The 22,010-nt window shown below is 33.0% G+C and overlaps 1 protein-coding gene across 1 annotated transcript; it reads left to right on the forward strand.

Moving 5' to 3' along the window:
* Positions 1-224: 224 nt before the first annotated feature.
* On the forward strand, positions 225-21,587 carry LOC132737731 (glutathione hydrolase 1 proenzyme-like). The gene is made up of 12 exons (XM_060725065.1): positions 225-515; positions 1,759-1,938; positions 2,449-2,574; positions 5,021-5,115; positions 5,555-5,771; positions 6,691-6,854; positions 7,777-7,926; positions 8,884-9,023; positions 11,030-11,217; positions 11,955-12,195; positions 12,905-13,018; positions 13,657-21,587. The coding sequence occupies exons 1-12, from the start codon at positions 391-393 to the stop codon at positions 13,801-13,803; spliced, it is 1,887 nt and encodes a 628-aa protein (XP_060581048.1). The 5' UTR covers positions 225-390; the 3' UTR covers positions 13,804-21,587.
* Positions 21,588-22,010: the final 423 nt, after the last annotated feature.

Below are 22,010 nucleotides of genomic sequence, written 5' to 3' on the forward strand. Positions count from 1 at the left end.
TCTGTCAAAATGAAGAGTAAATTAATACTTATTGAATGACCTTAACTGTGTCGTATATTTAAAAAATGTATGCATGATCTCAACGTGTAATATAGTACCGTTAGTAACAACTTATTAAGAAATAGACCAGTGCAAAAAAAAAAAAACACACACAAAAAAAACCCAAAAAGAACATTGTCTTTATTCGATTAGAATTTAAATTCGATTAGAGAATTTTGTTCCAAAACATTTCATTCAAGCTCGCCATAATACAAAATCAATATGGCGACCATAACAGAGTGTTCTTATTTTTAATTGAACTATTCCATTAAATGTTCTTTATCTTAACCTGTGGTTTGTGTATGAGCTCTTGAATAATAATAAGTGAAAGTCGTCTTAGTAGCGATAGAAATGTCACGCGGGAGTTACCAAGATCTGCGCCGTCATCTCTTAGAAGAGGAAGAGGGTGCTGACTTCGTAAGTTATGATGATGATGATCTTCAAGCAGCCGCAAGATTGAAAAGGAAACGACACAGGTAAACGGTTTGCAAGTTGCACTTTTAGCAATAATGGAGCCAGGTTTGCAGTTGTTGAGGGGGGGGGGGGGAGTGAAAATATTATACAGTGTTATACTACATGTAGGAACTTTTAGATGTAAAGGTGCAAAATTACCTAACTAAGACTCCTCTGTATTTTTCAGTAATGATCTTTTTAATATAAAGTAAGTAAACTAATGACAGACTGAATCAAATGCATGTTTTTACTGCTGGTTAAGAACTACGATCTTTTCAAGGAGATAGCTCTCTTAGGAAGGGGTATTTTACTGTGTGCTACTAATTTTCCTAAGTGGTCCTGATTTGAGTTTTTTTTCGGATTTTCTAGTTTATGTGTTTTGCTAATCTCATAGAGATTTCATGTACTAGAGGAATCCCTGGGTGTCATGACCATGTATTTTGCTTTGCACATTTATTTTAGACAAGGACTAATGAATCAATTTATCTTTGATTAATGACAAAACTGCAAAGCTGCACTGAACTGCTCTTGGTTAGGGAATAGGACAGCTGCAGGGGATAGGATGTTCCAGTGGTATACAGTCTTAGGAAAGAATGAGACTGTTTTATTCTGAAGTTGCTGTGAATAGCCTAATACTGCCTATAAATTGAGTATAATACAGGGAATGGCCGATTTGTGATGTACGGGAGAGGGGTGTCATATTCTTCCATGGGAATAGCAACCAGACCATGGTGAATCTTGTAGAAAAAGGATAACCCAGCATCCATATTATGTCTGAGTTTAACATATTCAAAGGTTAAGGGAGTCTGACAATAATCTAGCTTGATCCAATGTGCTGCTATTTTGGGCAGTAATATAAAAATTATGTATTTTGCCCAACTGATAAATTCACCCCATTACAATTATTGTCATTTATCAGAAATTTTCTATTGGGAGAGCTTATTGTTTAGACATTTATTTAAGGTATGGATTGATTCTTACCAACTTGTCCCATGGTCAACTAGTTACATATTTGGTCAACCCGTCCCATATTCAACTTGTCCCTTAGTCAACTCATCACCTAATTTCTATGCTATCAAAATGGTTAATGTGTTATCAGAAAATTTAATAATTGTAAAACTTGTAGAAACTCTGAAAGTGGGTAACTAGAAAATTCCCAAACTTAACAACAGAACATAGACCTCCATGCTTTGTACATCATGATTACGGTAATTTTTCTTAATTTTGTTTATCATTATTACAAAGTTTGTTGTGTATTTATTTCAGGGTAAGAGCATGTTTATGGATCAGTTGTGGTGTTTTTATTATTGCTTTGATTGGAGTTGGACTGTTTTTTGGTACTGGTGGGATAAAGAACACATTTTTCCCTCACAAGCATTCTCGTCTTGGGAAGTATAAACATGCAGCGGTGGCATCAGATGTTACTCAATGTTCCCAGATTGGCAGGTACTGAAAACTTTGATAAAGATTTATGATAGGTTATATATGATATATATTTATGATAGGTTGTAAGCTGACATACATGTAGCCCAAGCCACTAGGCAATGGTTATATGGCCAAAACCTGTTGATACACAGCCATATAACTTGTCAAGCGTTAATAAGGAATTTTTATTGCTGCATCAATTGTTTTATTTTATTAAATATTTTTAAAGGAGTATGCTACAGTTACCTTATAGGCAGAACAAAAACTATAAAATGTAATTTGTTTTTAAACTTTCCATTGCAGATAACTAAAAAAACAAGCTTAGTTATCCCATATTTGTTTTTCATCTAGATTAAGTGTATGATGGCTTGTAGGACAAACTTCCTTTTTTGCTGCTATCTCTTAAGTAAAATGGCATTTACTGTGTTTATAATTAGATTGGCTTATATATTACAACTATATGCATCATAAAAAAATAAGAATAGCTATAATGCAGGTTTCATCAGATATGTATACATGTGTTAATTGTAGGGACATTCTGGAAAAGTTGGAAGGGAATGCGGTAGATGCAGCCATAGCATCTTTACTATGTATGGGGCTCACAGACCCTCAGAGCATGGGGTTAGGTGGTGGTTTCTTTATGACTATCTATAATAGGTATGTTTTACACAAAAGGATCCCTATTAATGGTTAAGGGTACATGTATGTGCATATAGGATTTTACTAGGTCCTCACCTCTTTGGCCTTGGTTCAAGTCTCATCACGAATTTTAGATCCTTTTATGTGTGGGAGATATCCAGCTGGCTTATGGAAGGTTGATGGTTCTACTCAGGCGTATGTTTGTCTGTGTTGGAAATAAAGGACATAATGGGCACCTGAGGTCTTCCTGCACCAGTGAAGGTAAAGGTTTGGAAAAATGCCATATGACCTTAAATAAAATTTGTTTGACCCCCAACCCAAACAGACCCAAAGAAAATAACAGGAGTGGGGGTACATTTCATACATTTAAATAAAGCCCTAGAGGAATCCAACACGAAGTTATTACATAAATATTAACTTCTATTAAATAAAGTTTAAGAAAAATTGTTTATAAAGGCAAGCCTATGGGCAAAGCTTTTTAATATATTTTTCTTGAACAAGTTTTAATAACATCTTTTATATAATTGTACAGTAAAACTTGTCAAAATTGTGACTTTCCATTTGGGACCTTGTCAAAAAGGTCACATATGACAGGGAGTCTTTTAATCCAGGTTCCCAAAAAAATCATCAGTTGTTTCAAAATGCTATTTCTAGATCGACTATTCCCAGAATAATTGAGCTAATGCAGTCACCCATTGTCGGCGTCCCTGTGGTTAAGTTTTTGCATGTAAGCTGGTATCGCCATAACTACTGAAGGGAATGGATTGAAACGTGACACACTTGTTCTCTGTGATTGTCTAAGATGAATGGCACAAATCCCATAACTCTGATTTGCTTTTTTGCATTAATTATGCCCCTTTTTTCTTACTTAGAAATTCTTGGTTAAGTTTTTGTGTGTAAGCTGGTATCTCCATAACTACTGAAGGGAATGGATTGAAACTACACACACTTGTTTTCTGTGATTATCTGAGATGAATGGCACAAATCCCATAACTCTGATTTGCTTTTTGCATAATTATGCCCCTTTTTTTACTTAGAAATTCTTGGTTAAGTTTTTGTGTGTAAGCTGGTATCTCCATATAACTACTGAAGGGAATGGATTGAAACTTCACACTCTTGTTGTCTGTGATTATCTAAGATGTGGCACAAGTTCCATAACTTCTGATTTACTTTTTTGCATAATTATGCCCCTTTTTTCGACTTAGAAATTCCAGGTAAATTTTTTTGCTTGTAAGCTGGTATCTCCATAACTACTGAAGGGTTTGTACCTTTGTGGACAATTTTATGTATTCATATAGGTAAGCATTATTATACTCAATGAAGCACCCTTGTGACAACTTTTCGAAAAGTCAAGCGTTACTGTCCTTCGACAGTTCTGGTTACTTGTTTGGCTTTTCTTTGATTGTGTTTTCATTGTGTTACATATATGTAATATTTAAATTTGGTTTGTTGAAGATATAGGATAATTTTTATTTAAATACTTTATTATAGTAATGTTAAAATGTTTTTAAAAATAAAAATGTTTACATGCATAACTATACAAATACAATGTATTATAGATATGAAATTTTAAAAGAAGAGCCGAAATGATTTCACAATGAAACTTATGTACATAAAATGTATTATTATAAAAGTATCATGTTAAAAATTTTAAATATCATTAAAAATACTAAAATGTGTTCATTTTAGTCTGAATTATAAAACCCGAAGCGTCTGTATCTGCCGAAACCTATTTCCTCAGCAATTTTGTAGGCTGGGGTGCAGGCATCAAGCTTTTTGAATGCCTGAATTTTTTCTTCAAGAGTCAGAACAATTCTTTTTTTACATGCTTTGTCAGCCATATTTTTATGATCTGAAGTGCCCGGATGTTAGTACATGTTTCTATCCACGCGTTCTATCTGTTTCTATCCGCACGGACGGTTGTAATTTACTGCTTGGTCAAGTAGATGTAATCAGGAGATTATTTATTTTTAAACTTGGACAGTTATAATGACTAATAACTTCGTATTGCTATCTTAATACACAGCAATTTCAATGCTATTGTTAAAGATAGTGACAATGCTCAATTAACACCTTTTACAATGGTGATAAACATTCGAGACAATGGCGCTCAATTTTGACGGACAAATGTCAATTGAAAGCAAGAAGTGTGAAAAACATAATTCTTGTGAAAATGAAAAAGCCATTTAATTTGGTCATAGAAATGTAACGGGAAGCTAAATTTAAGGTCGTTAGTCCCGTCAGACAGGGAGTTGTTAATTCAGTGACTTTATATAGTGATTTACGTTGGGCAGTCTAAAATAAGGTCGTAAACGACAGGAAGTCGTTTAAATCAGTGAGTTGCTATGGCAAGTTTGACTGTATATGACAACAAATGTGAGATTCTTTTTTCAACAAGACTTTTTAACTTTTTTGCCATTATTTATGATCAATAAGATGGCTATAAATCTTTGTTCTATTACAGGACCACTGGAGAAAGTTACAGTATTGATGCCAGAGAAACTGCCCCACTTAATGCAACAGAAGATATGTATTATCACAATGAAAGCTCTACAAATGGTAAAGGGACTCCTTCAATTTATTTTTTTCATTCGTTACTTTGCTCTGTCCTACATTAAAGCAGATTAAAGTAGCTTGGGCCTTTGCTGCATGGATGATTATCCTGCATAAGATTGCATACAGGTGTCTGCCTGTAAATTTTAGATCCAGGAATCGTGGGGTCAGGTCTATATTCCTTCATGACACCAGTTCTGGAAAGTTCAAGGAAACAGTCTTGCACCTGATTGAAATAAGTAACAAGCTTTCATCACTGTGGATCACAGGGGATCTTTAACAGATGTGGTTTAATTATAAAAAATTTAATTAAGAAAGAGATATATGTACATAGGTTCAGTATGGCAGTGGTATATATTACATTTTATATATAGATAGTCATATTCAAGCTAACATCAGCACATGAATTTATAAAATCAACTGATTGGTTGTTTTATCTATACAGGTGGTCTAGCTATTGGTGTGCCTGGTGAAATACGTGGTTACGAGGACGCCTGGAGAGATTATGGAAGCTCACATTTGTCATGGTCAGATCTTTTCAAGCCAGCTATTGACATGGCTCAAAACGGTTTCAAAGTGCCAAAATCACTGGAAAATGCCCTGAATGACTTTTTAGATGATCATAAAAGTTCTGATATCAAAACAACATACCCTCAGTTTTGGTGAGTGTTATTCCAGCAGTTTCATTGTCCCAAACATATTGCTGAACTACTTATTTTTTCTTCTTAATTTTCAATTGAAAGAGAATCACCATCTTTGTGGTAAAGTTGTCAACTTTTCAGTGCAGGAATCAAGGTTTCCAGCCATACTTGGGTCACAGCTATGTTTTCTCTTATCACACCAGTATTGGATAAGTTTGGGAAACTTACTTGACAGAGATCTAAATGAACAAATAACCTGCAAACTAATTTAGATAATGCATTATTTTCAAAGTCAATTACTTTCAATTTAATGTCAATGTTATGTTCAGTTTTAAAACGTTTTTGGTGGAATTTCAGATTTTTTTGTGGTGAATATTTGTAAATAAGATCAAATGGCAATATTCCACATTTACTAATTGAGGAAGATCTCAGGTGACACTACTTACATTTGTTCAGAACAAGCAGGCACTTGAATAAAAACCTTTGTTCTTCAGTAAGCTATCTGGGTAAAATGTTTATTTGAGTTTATTTATACTGGCCATTGGTTGCCCAAATAGATGAGTCCTCCAGAAGAGTATTAGCCATTTTAAGTTTTGGAGGATAATGCATGATACAGAAACAGAAAGATTTTCCAACAGAAGCTTCTCCAGGTTCTTTAGCTTGCCAAGTGTTTAAAACTTCAAGCACTCATACAAGGCATAACAAGGGACAGAGTTAATCTGAAAAACTGTTTAGTTGTCCAGCCTAGGAATCGAAACCCAGAATGTTGAGATTACAAGCCTTGCGCTCATCATCATAGATCTATGTGGGTTGTCATAATAAGAAATTTATTCTACACACATATAAACCATTTATAGCTTTAATACAATACCAATAAATAGGACAAGTAGTACATGTAACTAGAATTATGCTGTAAATGCTAACCTCTTTATCATTTTAGGAAAACCTATCATAACTCTAAAACAGGAGAGTACTATAAGGAAGGGGAGGTAATAAAGCTACCAGAGTTGTCTCAAACTTTGGTTACTCTGTCAAAAGAAGGTGCAGACGCATTTTACCAGGGTAGTCTGACATCACTCATTCTGGAGGAGTTCCGGTCTTCAGGTAAGAAAATTCATACACTATATTGTTAATACTCTTGTAGATCAATCAATACCTGTTGCCTGTTGCAGTTGTTAGGTGTTTCATAGACTCCAATTTGTTGTACACTTTACTTGACTAGTGATTTATACCATTCATGATTGTCTTAGATGGTGGGGCGTCTGTGGCTGAGTGGTTAAGATTGCTGACTTCAAACCACTTGCCTCTCACCGCAGTGGGTTCAAATCTGACAGAGACTTTGGATTCTCTCATGTGAGGAAGCTATCCAGCTAGCTTATTGAACATCGGTGGTTCTACTCAGGTGTCCGTTTGAGCCTGAAATAATTAACAGAAGGGCACTTGAGGTCTTCCTCCACCAGTAAAGCTGGAAAGTCACCTTATGACTGTGTTGGTATGATGTAAAACCCAATCAAAACAAACAAACAAAACTTAGATGGTAAGTTAACATAATCTTTGAAGGATATCCATGTAAATTTTTTGTTTGTAACATATATGTATGTTAAAAGTAAGTTAACATAATCTTTGAAGGATATCCATGTAAATTTTTGTTTGTAACATATATGTATGTTAAAAGTAAGTTAACATAATCTTTGAAGGATATCCATGTAAATTTTTGTTTGTAACATATATGTATGTTATAATCTGAATATGATCAGATACCATCACTTTGAGAGTTTTCAAAAAAGCTTTTTAAGCTTCCTACTCAATCCATAAATTTATTTTATGTACTTTATGATGTAAATGAAAAGGTTACAAATAAATATTGTTTAAACTAAATAGAATATGATGAATATGTTTTCTGTATTTATGAATCAGTTTTTTTTAAGATAAGTAAGAATGAGTGCATGCCCAAAATTTAATAATTCCTGTAATTTTTTTTTTCAAAGTTTTATTATCTTTTTACCCAGAATGCAATTTGTTACAGGTGCTATAATTGGAGAAGAGGACTTGAAACAATATAAAGCAGTGACCCAGAAATCATTGAAGGTCAAACTGACCAATGGTTACACTATTTATGCCCCAGAGTCTCCGTCCAGTGGTGCTATACTAATGTTTATACTCAATATATTAGATGGTAAGTCTGGAAGTATTTATTTTACTGACTGGTATATAGGTCTTTACATTGTCTTAACCACATGCTCAATTTTTGGTGGTGTTGTCTAGCGAACCATTATATTTTTTGTTCTATAAGGTGGGTAGAGCATAGGTAGATTGTTAAAAAACTTGCCAGCCAAATTTCTCTCATCCTAAAACCATGATGTGAAGAATGTGTTGATATATCAAGTTCTTGTCAGCTCATATCCATTGTTAGTTACCCACAGTATATATTACATAAATACTATAATACCCGATGTCTAGATATATGTAGTATGTTCGGAATATATACTGTGGGTAATTTACGATGCCCATATCTAGTCTTGTTTCATATATCCGATGTAGACCTCTATGATAATGATCCAATGGGTTTATGGAATGGTACATAGAATGATATGATTGAAGAATTTGTCAGCCAATTTTCCTGACAACGGACAAACTCATTTTGTCCTCCTTTATCCATTTAATTTTCAATTTAGAACTGTCTATTATATATTTAATTTAATAGAATTTCAAGAAGTAAATTTTCTGTCACTTATTTCAATTTTTGTACAGGTTAAATGGAAGTTTACATGGTCCAAGCCTCTAGAAATGTGGACATTATACAGAAAATTGCTTTATATTCACATGATAGTTATTTTGTGAAAGTTCCCATCCTGATTATATTTTGCAAATTCATAACAATGAGTGATTTTTTTTGGCATGCTATTTTCTCATTATAACGAGGAAGGACGTCTAAATAACATTTATTTCCATACAATGAGGAAATTATTCCTGATAAATGTACCTTAAATGCTGTCCCGATGCGGATTTTTAATGACAATTATCAATTTCATATTCCCTCATAATTGATTTATTTTCAACCAATTTGAAAAAGAACAAAAGATATTTCATAATCTTGTTTGATTATTATTTATGTTACAATATATACTTGTAGGTTATAATATAACACCAGATGATGTTAAGACTACAGACGGGCAAGTGTTAACCTATCATAGAATAATAGAAGCATTCAAGTTTGCCTATGCTAAGCGGACAGATCTAGCTGATGGAGCATTCTGGCCTAATGTCACCAATGTAGGTAACCTTCATATATAGCACACTGATACTGCTATAGTCATTTGACAGAAAATGTTTTCAGTCAGTTTTATGATTGACAAAATGTATACATTGTATTCAGCTGTTTGATGTCACCATATGTAGGTAGTATTAACTTCCAGCCTAGTAATCCTTATGATGGTCAGTTGATTGATAATGTTTTTACACAATTTTAAGATTAATGAATCGTAAACAATGATTTACGCAAGAATTGGTTGTTATTGTGCTATTTTCATATATTTAATACAAACTGTACGGGTAATTTTACATTGAACCATGTTATAATGGAATATATTTGGACTTGTCACTGCTTGACAAACCAATTTGTTATTATTGTTCTATTTTCATGTATTTATTGGTAATTTGACATTGAACTATACTATACTGGAATATATTTGGACATGTTGCTGCTTGACAAGTCACTAAAAGAGTCCAATATGAATTCTTAAACTGTGTAGGAGTCATGATATTTTCCATATTGTACATTTAAATTGTCTATCATTGTAAGCTCTAAAAATAATGACTCACAGCATAATGTGATGAGACCTAAATGAATTACATTGTATTTGAACTTGGACTTTGTTGTACATTGAGGTAAAGGATTAATAGAATCTATCATTGGGTTAGATAGAGGATAGGGAAATCCCAACCCGAGGGTGATCAGTTCCATCGGGAACGAGCCTTGGCGAGTTCCCGATGGAACCGATTGCCCGAGGGTTGGGATTTCCCTATCCTCTATCTAACCCAATGGTTGATTATTTTTCTCACTCACCTGAACACACAAATATCAGTGAATCTACTTGCTACGCCCATTACAACGTACCTAGTTTTGAAAAGGGGGCGGGGCTTAGGCGCCTGACTTTCTATGATTAAAAAGCATTATGTACGTCCGCAAAAAATTCTTCTGACCAAGTTTCTGTGTGAAAAATTTAATGAAAATAAATTCATATGAGACCCCTCATGAAAAAGCAAGGTTATCATGATGAAACACATCGATATTAAAATGGGAAAGTGCCATAATATAAGTGTTTATAAGGAATTCAGTCCATACTTCAATGGTTGACAAAAAAGCGTTTACCGTTTGCAAAGATTTTTCTACTTTTTCGGATATTTTGGCCGAATATTCAATTAAAATATATCAAAATGAGATTCGTCATCAAAAAGCATCGTTATCATAACAAAAACATGAATGTTTTTCAGGCAAAGTGTCCTAATATCCGATTTTACGAAGAACGTTTCGATATTTTAAAGTGTGCTATTTTAGTAACAGATCGTTATTGGAAATGGCAGATCTAGGTAGAGTAGGACTCATTGCAGTGTGAAAGTTAATATCAATCTATTTTGATTCCGTAGACAATTTAATAGATTAGCTTACAAATTTTTAATACATTTTGACCTTTTGACGTTTAATTTTTGTTAAAATAGGAGTGAATCGCGTATTATTTAGAAGTGCTGCATGTTGAGTGTGAGATAAGCCCATGTGAGATAAGATTTTCCAACACCGCTATTTTTAGTAACATTTACGGATTTTTCTATCTGGTTAGTGAGAAAATTTATTCCAAAAAGAATTATTTTCTTTGTTAGTTTTGTTTTCACAAAATGTTATACAATTCTCTTTACTGATGTTATATGGATACTTTTGTTGTTAACTGTTCTTTTTTCCTGTGATAGTGTTTGGGAAAAATGCTACACAACTTAATTCCTAATTGCAACTAATGTACAGTTTCTCTGTAAAATGTATTTCAAATGAATAGAAATAGTGTCCTCTAAACTAAAGGCAAGAAAGTTAAATTGAAGTCCATTAACTGAACAATAATGATCCCCAAAATTGTGGTTTGGATACAGTTATCTGAAACTCTATGCTTGGCAGTATCTTATTTATGTTTCATTATCAATGGAATTCTGTAAAATTGCAATAATATAAAATATTATTGAACAAATCTTTTTTTTTTAGATCTGAAAAATGTTTTATATTATTTTCACAGCTTGTAGCAAATCTGACATCAAGAGCCTATGCAGATTCTATTCGTGAAATGATTTGGGATAATCAAACACACCCTTATCAATATTACGGACCAACGTTTTATCAAGACAATAAAACAAGCACAGCCCATCTGTCAGTGGTGGATAAGTTTGGTAATGCTGTGTCTGTCACTAGCACTGTCAATACAAGGTAAAGAATTTTCTTTCATTTTAATCCATTGATCAAATTCAAAAATATAACAATTTCTTTAAGGAGTTATATATGGAAAATGCTTGTTTAACAACATAATTTACCCATGCAACCAGTGCCAGACAAAGATCAGCTTTCTTATCATGGTCTGCACTGTTGGTTATTCAGTCAGTAAGTACTTTTGTAATTGCCCCTAAAATCTAAAATGATGAATGGTTCTGTCCAGACGGAAAGATGGACAAGTTCATTTAAGATATTCAGCATGATTAAGCTAAAGTTGAAGAAACTTGAAATTACACTTGTTTCTTCTGATATATATTTAAAGGGTATAAATTATATCTTATGAAATATTTTTATAAAATTTATCAATAGTAAAATTATATTGGTTCCATTATTATATGGTTGTTTCCCAAAAAAGTTGTAACATATAATGTCTCTGTTATTTAAGACAGAATATTGTATGTTAACAGAACAAATGTTCAGGAACAAAATATTATTTACTATTTTAAGTAGGAATATATCCGTTTAGTTTGGTTTTGTGCATACATCATTCGCTTTTTAGGCAATTTACTACTATTTTTATTTTCAAGAAGCATTTTGGAAGTATTCTTTTTTAAAATTTAAATAGTAATTTTTTAAGCAAATACATAGCTTTATACACTTTAATAGCTTGGTAAAGAATTGAATTTTATATGACTGGAATTTAGATTTTATCTCTGAAATTGTCTTATTTTCAGGTTTGGTTCAAAAGTGTTTGGAGCAAAAACTGGTATAGTTTGGAATAATGAAATGGATGATTTTGCAACTTCAAATAAACCTAACGATTTTGATGTATATCCGTCACCAGCCAATAAGATTGTGCCAAAGAAACGACCACTCTCGTCCATGTGTCCAGCTGTATTTGTTGACAGTGAGGGAGATGTCAGACTTGTCGTAGGGGCCGCTGGAGGGTCCAAGATCACCACGGCAACTGCTTATGTAAGTCTGGCTGGTTATTGAAGATTTACAAAGATGGAAATAATAGAAGATTTGATCTACTTAATACATGTACATGTTTATATAGTTATGCAGTTTTGTCTGCCCATAATAAAGTTTGGGTGAAAAGGTTTTATTTTTATGCTTTTAAATTTGTATTTTACTTGTTCATTTGAACTTCCTTCTTGACATTGGTTTGTTGTTTGAGTTGCTCAGTTAGATATCTTATACATGTAATAACATATAAATATAGGCTTGACAAGTAAATCAAATTTATGTATGACAACTTAACATGTTTGTATTACACATACAATGTTAAATATGGGATTAAATTGTGAAATCGTTCATAATGTATTTATCCCGGGGCAATTGTGTCAATTATTCAGTAAATATACATACCTCAATACCAGATATTTATGAAAGTTTCGGATTTTTAGCTTGACTGTTTGAAGAATAGGGAGAAGTTTTTTCATGCAAGTTGATATCTCCGGAATGGGTTGAAACTTCACACACTTATTTTATAGAGCATTATAGGAAGTCACTATCCAATGTCCATAACTCTACCTTAGATTTTGACAGAATTATGACCCTTTTTGAATTAAATTTTTTTTACATAATTCAGATTTTTGTTTTAATATCAAGCACTGAGAATAGTTGAGCATGCTGTCCTACCAATATCTCTTGTTATTTTAAGTTGTTCATTATACTGCAGGTTGCAGCGAGGGTAATGTGGTTTGGTGAGAATATAGAACAAGCAATAGATGCATTACGTTTGCATCATCAACTGTTGCCACCTTATTTCTCCTATGAGACAGGATTTAATATGGTAATTATCAATCTTGCTGATTTCTAAACTTGTTTCATGAATTTGAATTGTTGCAGTATTTATTTGTATATAGAGAATATTTAAGTTATTTAGCCATGAGTAAAATATGATCATTTTAATACCACAAGATGAAAATAAATCCTGTATTGATAGAAAAAAACTAGAATTTTCTGTTTATTATATGCATTTTTCTCTTCTTTTTTTTTACATTGCATTTTGAATGACTTCCCCTTAAATTTTGTGTATTTGATGAATTTAAAAGAAAGAAATTAGCTTTTTACCCTTTAACAGTGTTATAAAATCTCTGCACATTTGGGGAATGAACTTTTTGGACTAAAATAATCAAGATAAATGTGTTTTTGGCATAGAATTACACTTAAGTTGTTGCCCTATTTAATTAGCTAATTTAGTAAAGATACATACCAAATAGTTATCTTTTATCAATATTTGCTATATTTCTACACAATAAATTATTTTAGTTTTATTTTATAATTGTTTTAAAGAAGAAATTTAGTCTAACATGGAAAAAGAATTGAAAAGGAAATGAAGAATTGAACAAGGGACAGACATGTCTTACTAGTCAAAGCTAATAAATAGAGAGGCAAATAAAAAAATATTAATTTTTTCTTGTTTTTCAGGAGATAGTTAAGGGGTTAAAGGCGAAAGGTCACAATGCATCGGAGATCGCTGTGGGCAAGTCTATTGTACAGGGTATAGTGAGAGATGGTGGATATCTGTATGCAAATAGTGACTATCGTAAAGGTGGTCTCACTGCTGGATACTAAATTGTCATCTTTATACATTGAAGTAAGGGAACAAATACTTGATGAATCAAAGATAGGAAAAATGTGCTTATGAACCCATACAAGAATGTAGGCGAGCCCCCATATTGGTGGTTTTGCAAATAATTTATGATGTGACAAAAAAAGTACTGAAAATAGGTAAACATGAAAATTGATAAAAGGAGCCAAGTTATTATAATTATAATATTATTCTGGAAACATTTAAATAATAATTATCAACTTCACAAAGTTTAAACCTCCAACGTTTCGAGGGGATAAACCCCTCTTTATCATGGAGTTTCTGTTTATTTTTATGTTCTTGTCTTACACTATGTTTTGTATACAGGAAACAGAAACTCCTTCCCATCGAAACGTTGGAGGTTTAAACTTTGTGAAGTTGATAATTATAATGATAATAGTTGACATTAGTTGATATTTTTTTATGTTATTTTATATAAGCGTTTGTAAACAGTAGGAGTACTGGCCTTATTGAATCAAAAATGAATAGGAGATATTGATTATGTATTTGTAACCATTTGTTTTTGAAGCAAGAAAAATAGGATTCTAGAATAACAGAATAGAAATTAAAAAATGCTAATAGAAATGATAACAAAATGTTACATTACATTTAGCTGAGGATTAATTTTGATAATATTAGTAGTGTAAAGCATCTTTGAAAAATGTTTTAAATCAGGGTATATGTGTGATAATTTAAACTGTTAGATGTTGTGTTGATTGTTAATGTTGTTTTACGTATAAAGCATTGGATTCATTTCTTTAAAGTGACATTATGCTCATATTTTCATAGTCAAGTTGAGCTTTTTATATTTCAAAAGATTGTCTGTCAAAATGGTGTTTGACAAACAGATGATATTGGAAAATGTTAAGGATAAAATTCTAAATCTGCCTAAAATATAAAAAGACTGCCCCACTCTTTTTATAAACTAAGCTTTATAGGTAATTTCTAATGGATTTTTACAGAAATTTCGTTTGGATCTGTGAGTTATTTATTGGTTCTGTGAACTAAATTATAAAATTAAAAGGAATTATGACAAAAATGAAAACTTATTTTGATCTTCACCCTTCACTCACTATATACCCTTGGATCGGCATAATGTCACTTTAAAATCAAAAAGGAGATTTGTAAATCCAATTTTGTAACAAGTCCTCAAAATGATGAACTGTGATTGTAATTTATTAATAGATGATTATATTAGTGATATTATTGTATTTAACTATTTTTATGTTTGTTATTTTTTTGTTGTTACGTACATTTATTTCTTAAACAGTTCTCAAGTTATATAGATATTATTATTTTTTTGTCTTTTATGTACAATGTGTATTAACAAGTAAGATTGAATTTGATTGTGATAATCAACAGTTTGAAAATTTAATGATTTTAGTTATCATTTTAAATGGATCCTTTGCCATTTTTATGTGATTATTTCGGCCCAAGATTACCAACAAATAATGCTACATGTATGTTTTAAACCAGAACCTTTGATTTATCAATTGCTGCCAGTATAAAGCCAGGCCAGCATGTGAACAAGCTTTTTGCTCAATTTTTGATATTAAAATCCCTTAAAATTATAATAGGCTATTCCAAATTCAAAGCAGGGCAAATCCATTTTATAAATTCAGCAGGTAAAGGGTAAAAAATTTAAACTTAAAATTTTCTAAACATTCCATATTATCCCAGGAATTGGTTGATCTCTGTCTTGTTATCTATTTTGATTTATTTTTAGTTGTGCTATTTTTGTATGTTTTGAATGTTTGTAACAGTGATTTTTATTGGATAATTGTGGTGTTGATATACTCCTGGCTGTTGTAAATATATGAAGTACAGTGTATAATTTTTAGTATTTTTTTTCTTGCATTATCTTATAGTTGTGTCAGGTAATATTGCTGTGTGTAACTGGTTGTTTGCAATATAACCTTTTGATTTGGGTTATATTTGCTTACATCCATTTATACCAGGCCATATGAAAAACTTAATTTATGTAAGTATAATATATTTTGCTCAATTCTTATTATACCCCCGCACAACAAAGTTGTAAGGGGGGTATACTGGAATCAGCTTGTCCGTCCGTCCGGCCGTCCGGCCGTCGGTTTTTTCTTGTCCGCCCAATAACTTAAGATTCCTTTGACCCTTAGTCTTCATATTTGGCATGGAGGTTAGTCATGATTAGTAGATGACCCCTATTGATTTTGAGGTCACTAGGTCAAAGGTCAAGGTCACAGGGGCCTTGACTTCAAAAAGCTTGTCCGCCCAATAACTTAAGATTCCTTTGACCCTTAGTCTTCATATTTGGCATGGAGGTTAGTCATGATTAGTAGATGACCCCTATTGATTTTGAGGTTACCAGGTCAAAGGTCAAGGTCACAGGGGCCTTGACTTCAAAAAGCTTGTCCGCCCAATAACTTAAGATTCCTTTGACCTACAGTCGTCATATTTGGCATGGAGGTTAGTCATGATTAGTAGATGACCCCTTTTGATTTTGAGGTCACCAGGTCAAAGGTCAAGGTCACAGGGGCCATGACTTCAAAAAGCTTGTCCGCCCAATAACTTAAGATTCCTTTGACCTACAGTCATCATATTTGGCATGGAGGTTAGTCATGATTAGTGGATGACCCCTATTGATTTTGAGGTCACCAGGTCAAAGGTCAAGGTCACAGGGGCCTTGACTTCAAAGAGCTTGTCCGCCCAATAACTTAAGATTCCTTTGACCTACAGTCGTCATATTTGGCATGGAGGTTAGTCATGATTAGTAGATGACCCCTTTTGATTTTGAGGTCACTGGATCAAAGGTCAAGGTCATAGGGACTTTGACTTCAAAAAGTTTGTCCACCCATTAACTTAAGATTCCTTTGACCCACAGTCTTCATATTTGGTATGAATGTTGATCATGACTATAAGGTGACCCCTATTGATTTTGAGGTCACTGGGTCAAAGGTCAAGGTCACAGGGACCTTGACAAAAGAAAGCTTTTCTTCTCAATTGCTGAAGAATGTCCTGTCCACAATGTATTGATTTTGACATTTTCACATTTGAAGCATATAGAATACATAACTTAGCAATGCACTGGCTTAGTAACCTCAGATTTGGCAGGGAGGTTGTCCTTGAGCTCTAAATGGCCACTGTTGATTCTGACAAAGTGGTATGCGGGGGTATTCACGCCATGACAGTGGCAGTTCTAGTTTATAAAGGTTTTTTAGCTCACCTGAGCTAGCTCAGGATGAGCTTTTAGGATCGTTGAATGTCCGTCGTCCTTCCACATTTGTTCGTTAACACTATACTAGTCACATTTTCACCTCAATCATCATCAAACTTTGTCAGGATGCTTGTCTAGGTAATTGCTCGGATGAGTTTGATGGGTCAGGTGAGCGATCTAGGGCCATCTCGGCCCTCTTGTTTTTCTTCAGTGCTTGATTATTTATTTGATTATCTATTTATAATCTTTAAATTATTTCTGCCATTGTAATAACATTATTTGCATATATTTACTACGCCGAAATTAAATATCATTTTGTATTTTACAATTTTAGATGTGCTTTAAGATAAGTTTCAAGTTTAGTATTTCTCATATTCAGTCCGGCAATCTGCCCTTAGGGACAACATATTTTTACAACATAATAAAATGACGGACAATGAAATATAAATATATTAATGATATTTTATTGGAATTGGATTTACTCAAATATATTCTTACCAGATATGGTCACTTATATATGTGGATCGATAGCATCACGCTTTTTATACGTCCGTTTGAAAAACGGGACGTATTATGGGAACGCCCCTGGCGGTCGGGCGGGCGGGCAGGCGGCGTCCAATTTTGTCCTGAGCATATCTCCTACATGTATGGAGGGATTTTAATGAAACTTCATAGAAATGTTCACCACTATGAGGAGCAGTGTCGCGCACATGAACCAGGTCTCTAGGACAAAGGTCAAGGTCACACTTAGAGCTCATTGAAAAATGCTTGTCCGGAGCAAAACTTCCACATGTATAGAGGGATTTCAATATTACTTGGCACAAATGTTCACCATTGTGAGGCGGAGTGTCGCTTGCAAGATTCAGGTCCTTGCGGCCAAGGTCAAGGTCACACATACAGGTCAAAGTTCAGATAAAAATATGAAGATGTGTATATGGACCATTTAGTCATCATTTATTGAGGGATTGTAACACAAATGGTCATTATCAAGACTATGGCTGTGATACATATAATTTAGGTCAATATATACAAGGTCAAGGTCACTAAAGATGATGAAATATCCAGATTTTGTCCGGAGCATATCTCCTTCACGCATGGAGGGATTTTAATGAAATTTCATAAAAATGTTCACCATTATGAGAAGCCATGTCAGGCACATGAACTAGGTCTCTAGGTCAAAGGTCAAGGTCACACTTAGAGCTCATTGAAAAACGCTTGTCCGGAGCAAAACTTCCACATGCATAGACTGATTTCAATATAACTTGGCACAAATGTTTACCATTGTGAGGCGGAGTGTCGCGCACAAAATTCAGGTCCCTGCAGCCAAGGTCAAGGTCACACATAGAGGTCAAAGTTTAGATAAAAATATGAAGATATGTATAGGGACGATTTAATCATCATTTATTGAGGGATTGTAACACAAATGGTCATTATCATGACTCTGGCTGTGACACATGTAGCTTAGGTCAATATATGCAAGGTCAAGGTCACTAAAGATGGTGAAATATCCAGATTTTGTCTGGAGCATATCTCCTACATGTACGGAAGAATTTTTATAATACTTTATGGAAATGTTCACCACCATGATATGTATTGCTCCATGCATGATCCAGGTCTCCAGGTCAAAGTCACACTTAGAGCTCATTGAAAAACGCTTGTCCGGAGCAAAACTTCTACATTCATAGGGGGATTTCAATATAACTTGGCACAAATGTTCACCATTGTGAGGCTGAGTGTGGCACGCAAAATTCAGATCCCTGCGACCAAAGTCAAGGTTACACATAGAGGTCAAAGTTCAGATAAAAATTTGAAGATGTGTATAGGGACCATTTAGTCATCATTTATTGATGCATTGTAGCACAAATGGTAACTATCATGACTACAGGTGGGACACATTTAATTTAGGTTAATATTTGCAAGGTCAAGGTCACTGGAGATGATTAAATATCCAGATGTTGTCCGGAGCATATTTTCTACATGCATGGAGGAATTTTAATGTTACTTTATAGAATTGTTCTCCACCATGAGACATAGTTCCCTGCACATGAATCAAGTCTCTAGGTCAAAGGTGAAGGTCACAGTTAGAGCTCATAGAAAAACGCTTGTCTGGAGCAAAACTTCTACATGCATAGAGGGATTTCAATATAATTTGGCACAAATGTTCATCATTGATGCTGAGTGCCGTGCATAAAATTCAGGTCCCTGCGACCAAGGTCAAGGTCACACATCCTGTGCATATCTTCCCTACTGATTTGTTTTAAGGTTCATTTAACAACACAGTGCCAAGAATAAAAACTTGCTTGCTAGATAACACTTATCCATAATGCCCCCATCTCCATCTAAAGCTTTCGTAAACGGGCGTATTTTGTGACTATGGCACCCTTGTTAACTTTCATGCAGCTTTCAATATCAGCATTCTATGTCCCTTTTAAGTGGGAATGGGTTAAATCGTTGAATAAGAGGGTAATATTTAATACTTTTTACAAATTGAGAAGCTTTTTTGATTGGATATTACCTCGAGCTTAATTTTTTATGATGTATATAAAATATTTATTTTTATGTTGTTATTTATTTTCTCTTGGTATTTAAATTTATGTCTACATAGTTCTTGAAATTCAAGTAAGTTATACAATAAGGCTGATATAGTAATGTTTAATCTGTCGCATTCCAGAAAAATTATGTGTGATAAAATATCCAGCATTTATATTTTTTTATTGCTTTCCCATTTAATTATATAATTTCATCTACTAAATATGTTACAGGGCTTCCATTAGGTTCCAAAATTTGGAAGTATGTCTATGTTTAACATTGGAAGTCACATTATATAGGTAAAGAAGGAAAAGCATCATATTTTGGAAGTCACAAGTCAAAATAATGGTGTATATGACTGACTGCCAAACTTCTATTTATAGAAGCCCTGGGTTAATGTTTGTTAAGTCAGTATTTATTCCATTAAATCAGTTGAGTGACTGTTTACAGCCAGACAGATTTATTTATAGTAATGCTGACAAACAAACATTAACTTATACATATTTGTAAATTCATTTAAAAACTTACTTTAAAGGATCCGATTTATATTCAAAATTAATCTCAAATTATGTAATATGATTCCATTATATGAATGTTTATTTTTAAGTTTTCATTGCAGATTTTTATGATTTATGAAAGTAATCCTTACATTACTAGTATGGCGTGTTAACCACTAGGCCAGGCTACCACTAAATTATTAGCCTTTATCATTAACCATTATAGTCAGGCTTACACTTTGTAGCTCTATTTTTGAAATTTGAAGTTAAAATCCCATAATTTTTAAATGGACTGTTGGAAAATTAAAAGCTGGGCAGGCTATGGGTTATTGTGTGAAAAGGAATTTACTAGCGTTATAACTTTAATATTCTGTCAGTTTATTAATTTTAATATTAAAGAAACCATGCTTGTTAGTGTATAAAACTATATTGGGCTGTTTGTAAGCAGTAGATTATTGGACTGTATCTTAACAAAATTGAAAGAACAAGATTTTTTAAATACATATATCTGATAGAATGATGGTAATTTGAGAAGCTTGTTACCTATTTGAAATGGCTGTTGAGTATTTTTAAAAGGGAACACCAATTTTACATATATTTAGTGATTTTTTGGACAAACTCTGACAAACTCTTGGTCACATTTGAAAAGAAGAATGTGTATTTGTTTTGAAATTTGTGTAGTATAATCTGTCAGTTTTAGCTCCACATAAATTGAATCTCTAAAATGGCTGTTTATCATTGACACTTAAAATAAGGGATTCCAACATTAAAATAAGGGATTCTAACAATAAAATAAGGGATTTAAACATTAAAATGAGGGGTTTCAACATTAAAATAAGGGGTTTCAACATTAAAATAAGGGGTTTCAATATTAAAATAAGGGATGCCAACATTAAAACAAAAATTTTCAGTTTTCAAAATCCTAAAATTGAGTTATGAACAGTATTCATTCTGGTCAAAATGCTTGGGCATGCAGGCTGGTCTGGCTTTATACTGATGCTTTACATGTTGGCAAGTCTTATTGTGATTAGTTCTTAAAGGGTTTATGTAATACATATCAGATTTATGTGAAGTAACAAATATTGATTATTGACCCTTCCTTAATGTACTGGTTTATATTTACACCATTTAGTCATTTTTTCACTCAAGTTTTTACATTTCTTATGGTAGATATAGAAATCCTAAATATTTATTTTGCTTTTTTTACAAAGATGTATCACGCTAACAAGCTTACATTTATTGAGAAGTCTTACTTTGGGGAAGAAATAATACTGTAATAGTTCTGACAGATAATTTTTTTTATTGCTTTTTAATCTATAATTTTTTTCAAGGGCTTTTTCAATAAATTAGTAAATATTTTGTTTGCTGAATTAATATATGCAGAATTCTTCATCTAACAGATTATTAGAAAAGTTTTATTTTTCTCTAGTATTTTATAAATAATGCTTACCAATACATTACCATGGTTAAATCATGTAACATTTAAAAGCCTATTTATCTGATTACTGTAGGTGTGCAATATATTCAGTGAATAAATTGTCTTGAATTACTTAGGTGTTATTTTTTCTATTTTATCAAATATCCAACTAAAACATGTTTTTACTGAAAAACTGTCTTGCTTTGATTAGACACGACTTTTTCAGAATATAAACATATTAAGTATCATGTGCAAGTTCTGCGTGAAAGTCCAAAAATTAAGTTCCCTTGGTGGTGGTGATTGGAAGTTTTCACTCCAGATCACATTGATTTTACCAGAGCACAGTTCAACCACCGCATCGTTCCTAGGCAGGCTGTCAAGCAGTTTAACAGTACTAGTTGCCTTCACTTTCACAAGGAACTGAAACTTCTGTACATACCAGAACAGATGTATGATGCAAATGACCATAATCCCGGAATTGACCCTGGGTCACCAAATTCACAGTCCAATGCTTTTACCTATTGAGCTTACCAGACAGTTACTCAAGTCCCTTTG

Source organism: Ruditapes philippinarum, unplaced genomic scaffold (genome assembly GCF_026571515.1).
Source record: "Ruditapes philippinarum isolate M1 unplaced genomic scaffold, ASM2657151v2 ctg8928_1_1_1_1, whole genome shotgun sequence".
NCBI classification, from domain to species: Eukaryota; Metazoa; Mollusca; class Bivalvia; order Venerida; family Veneridae; genus Ruditapes; species Ruditapes philippinarum.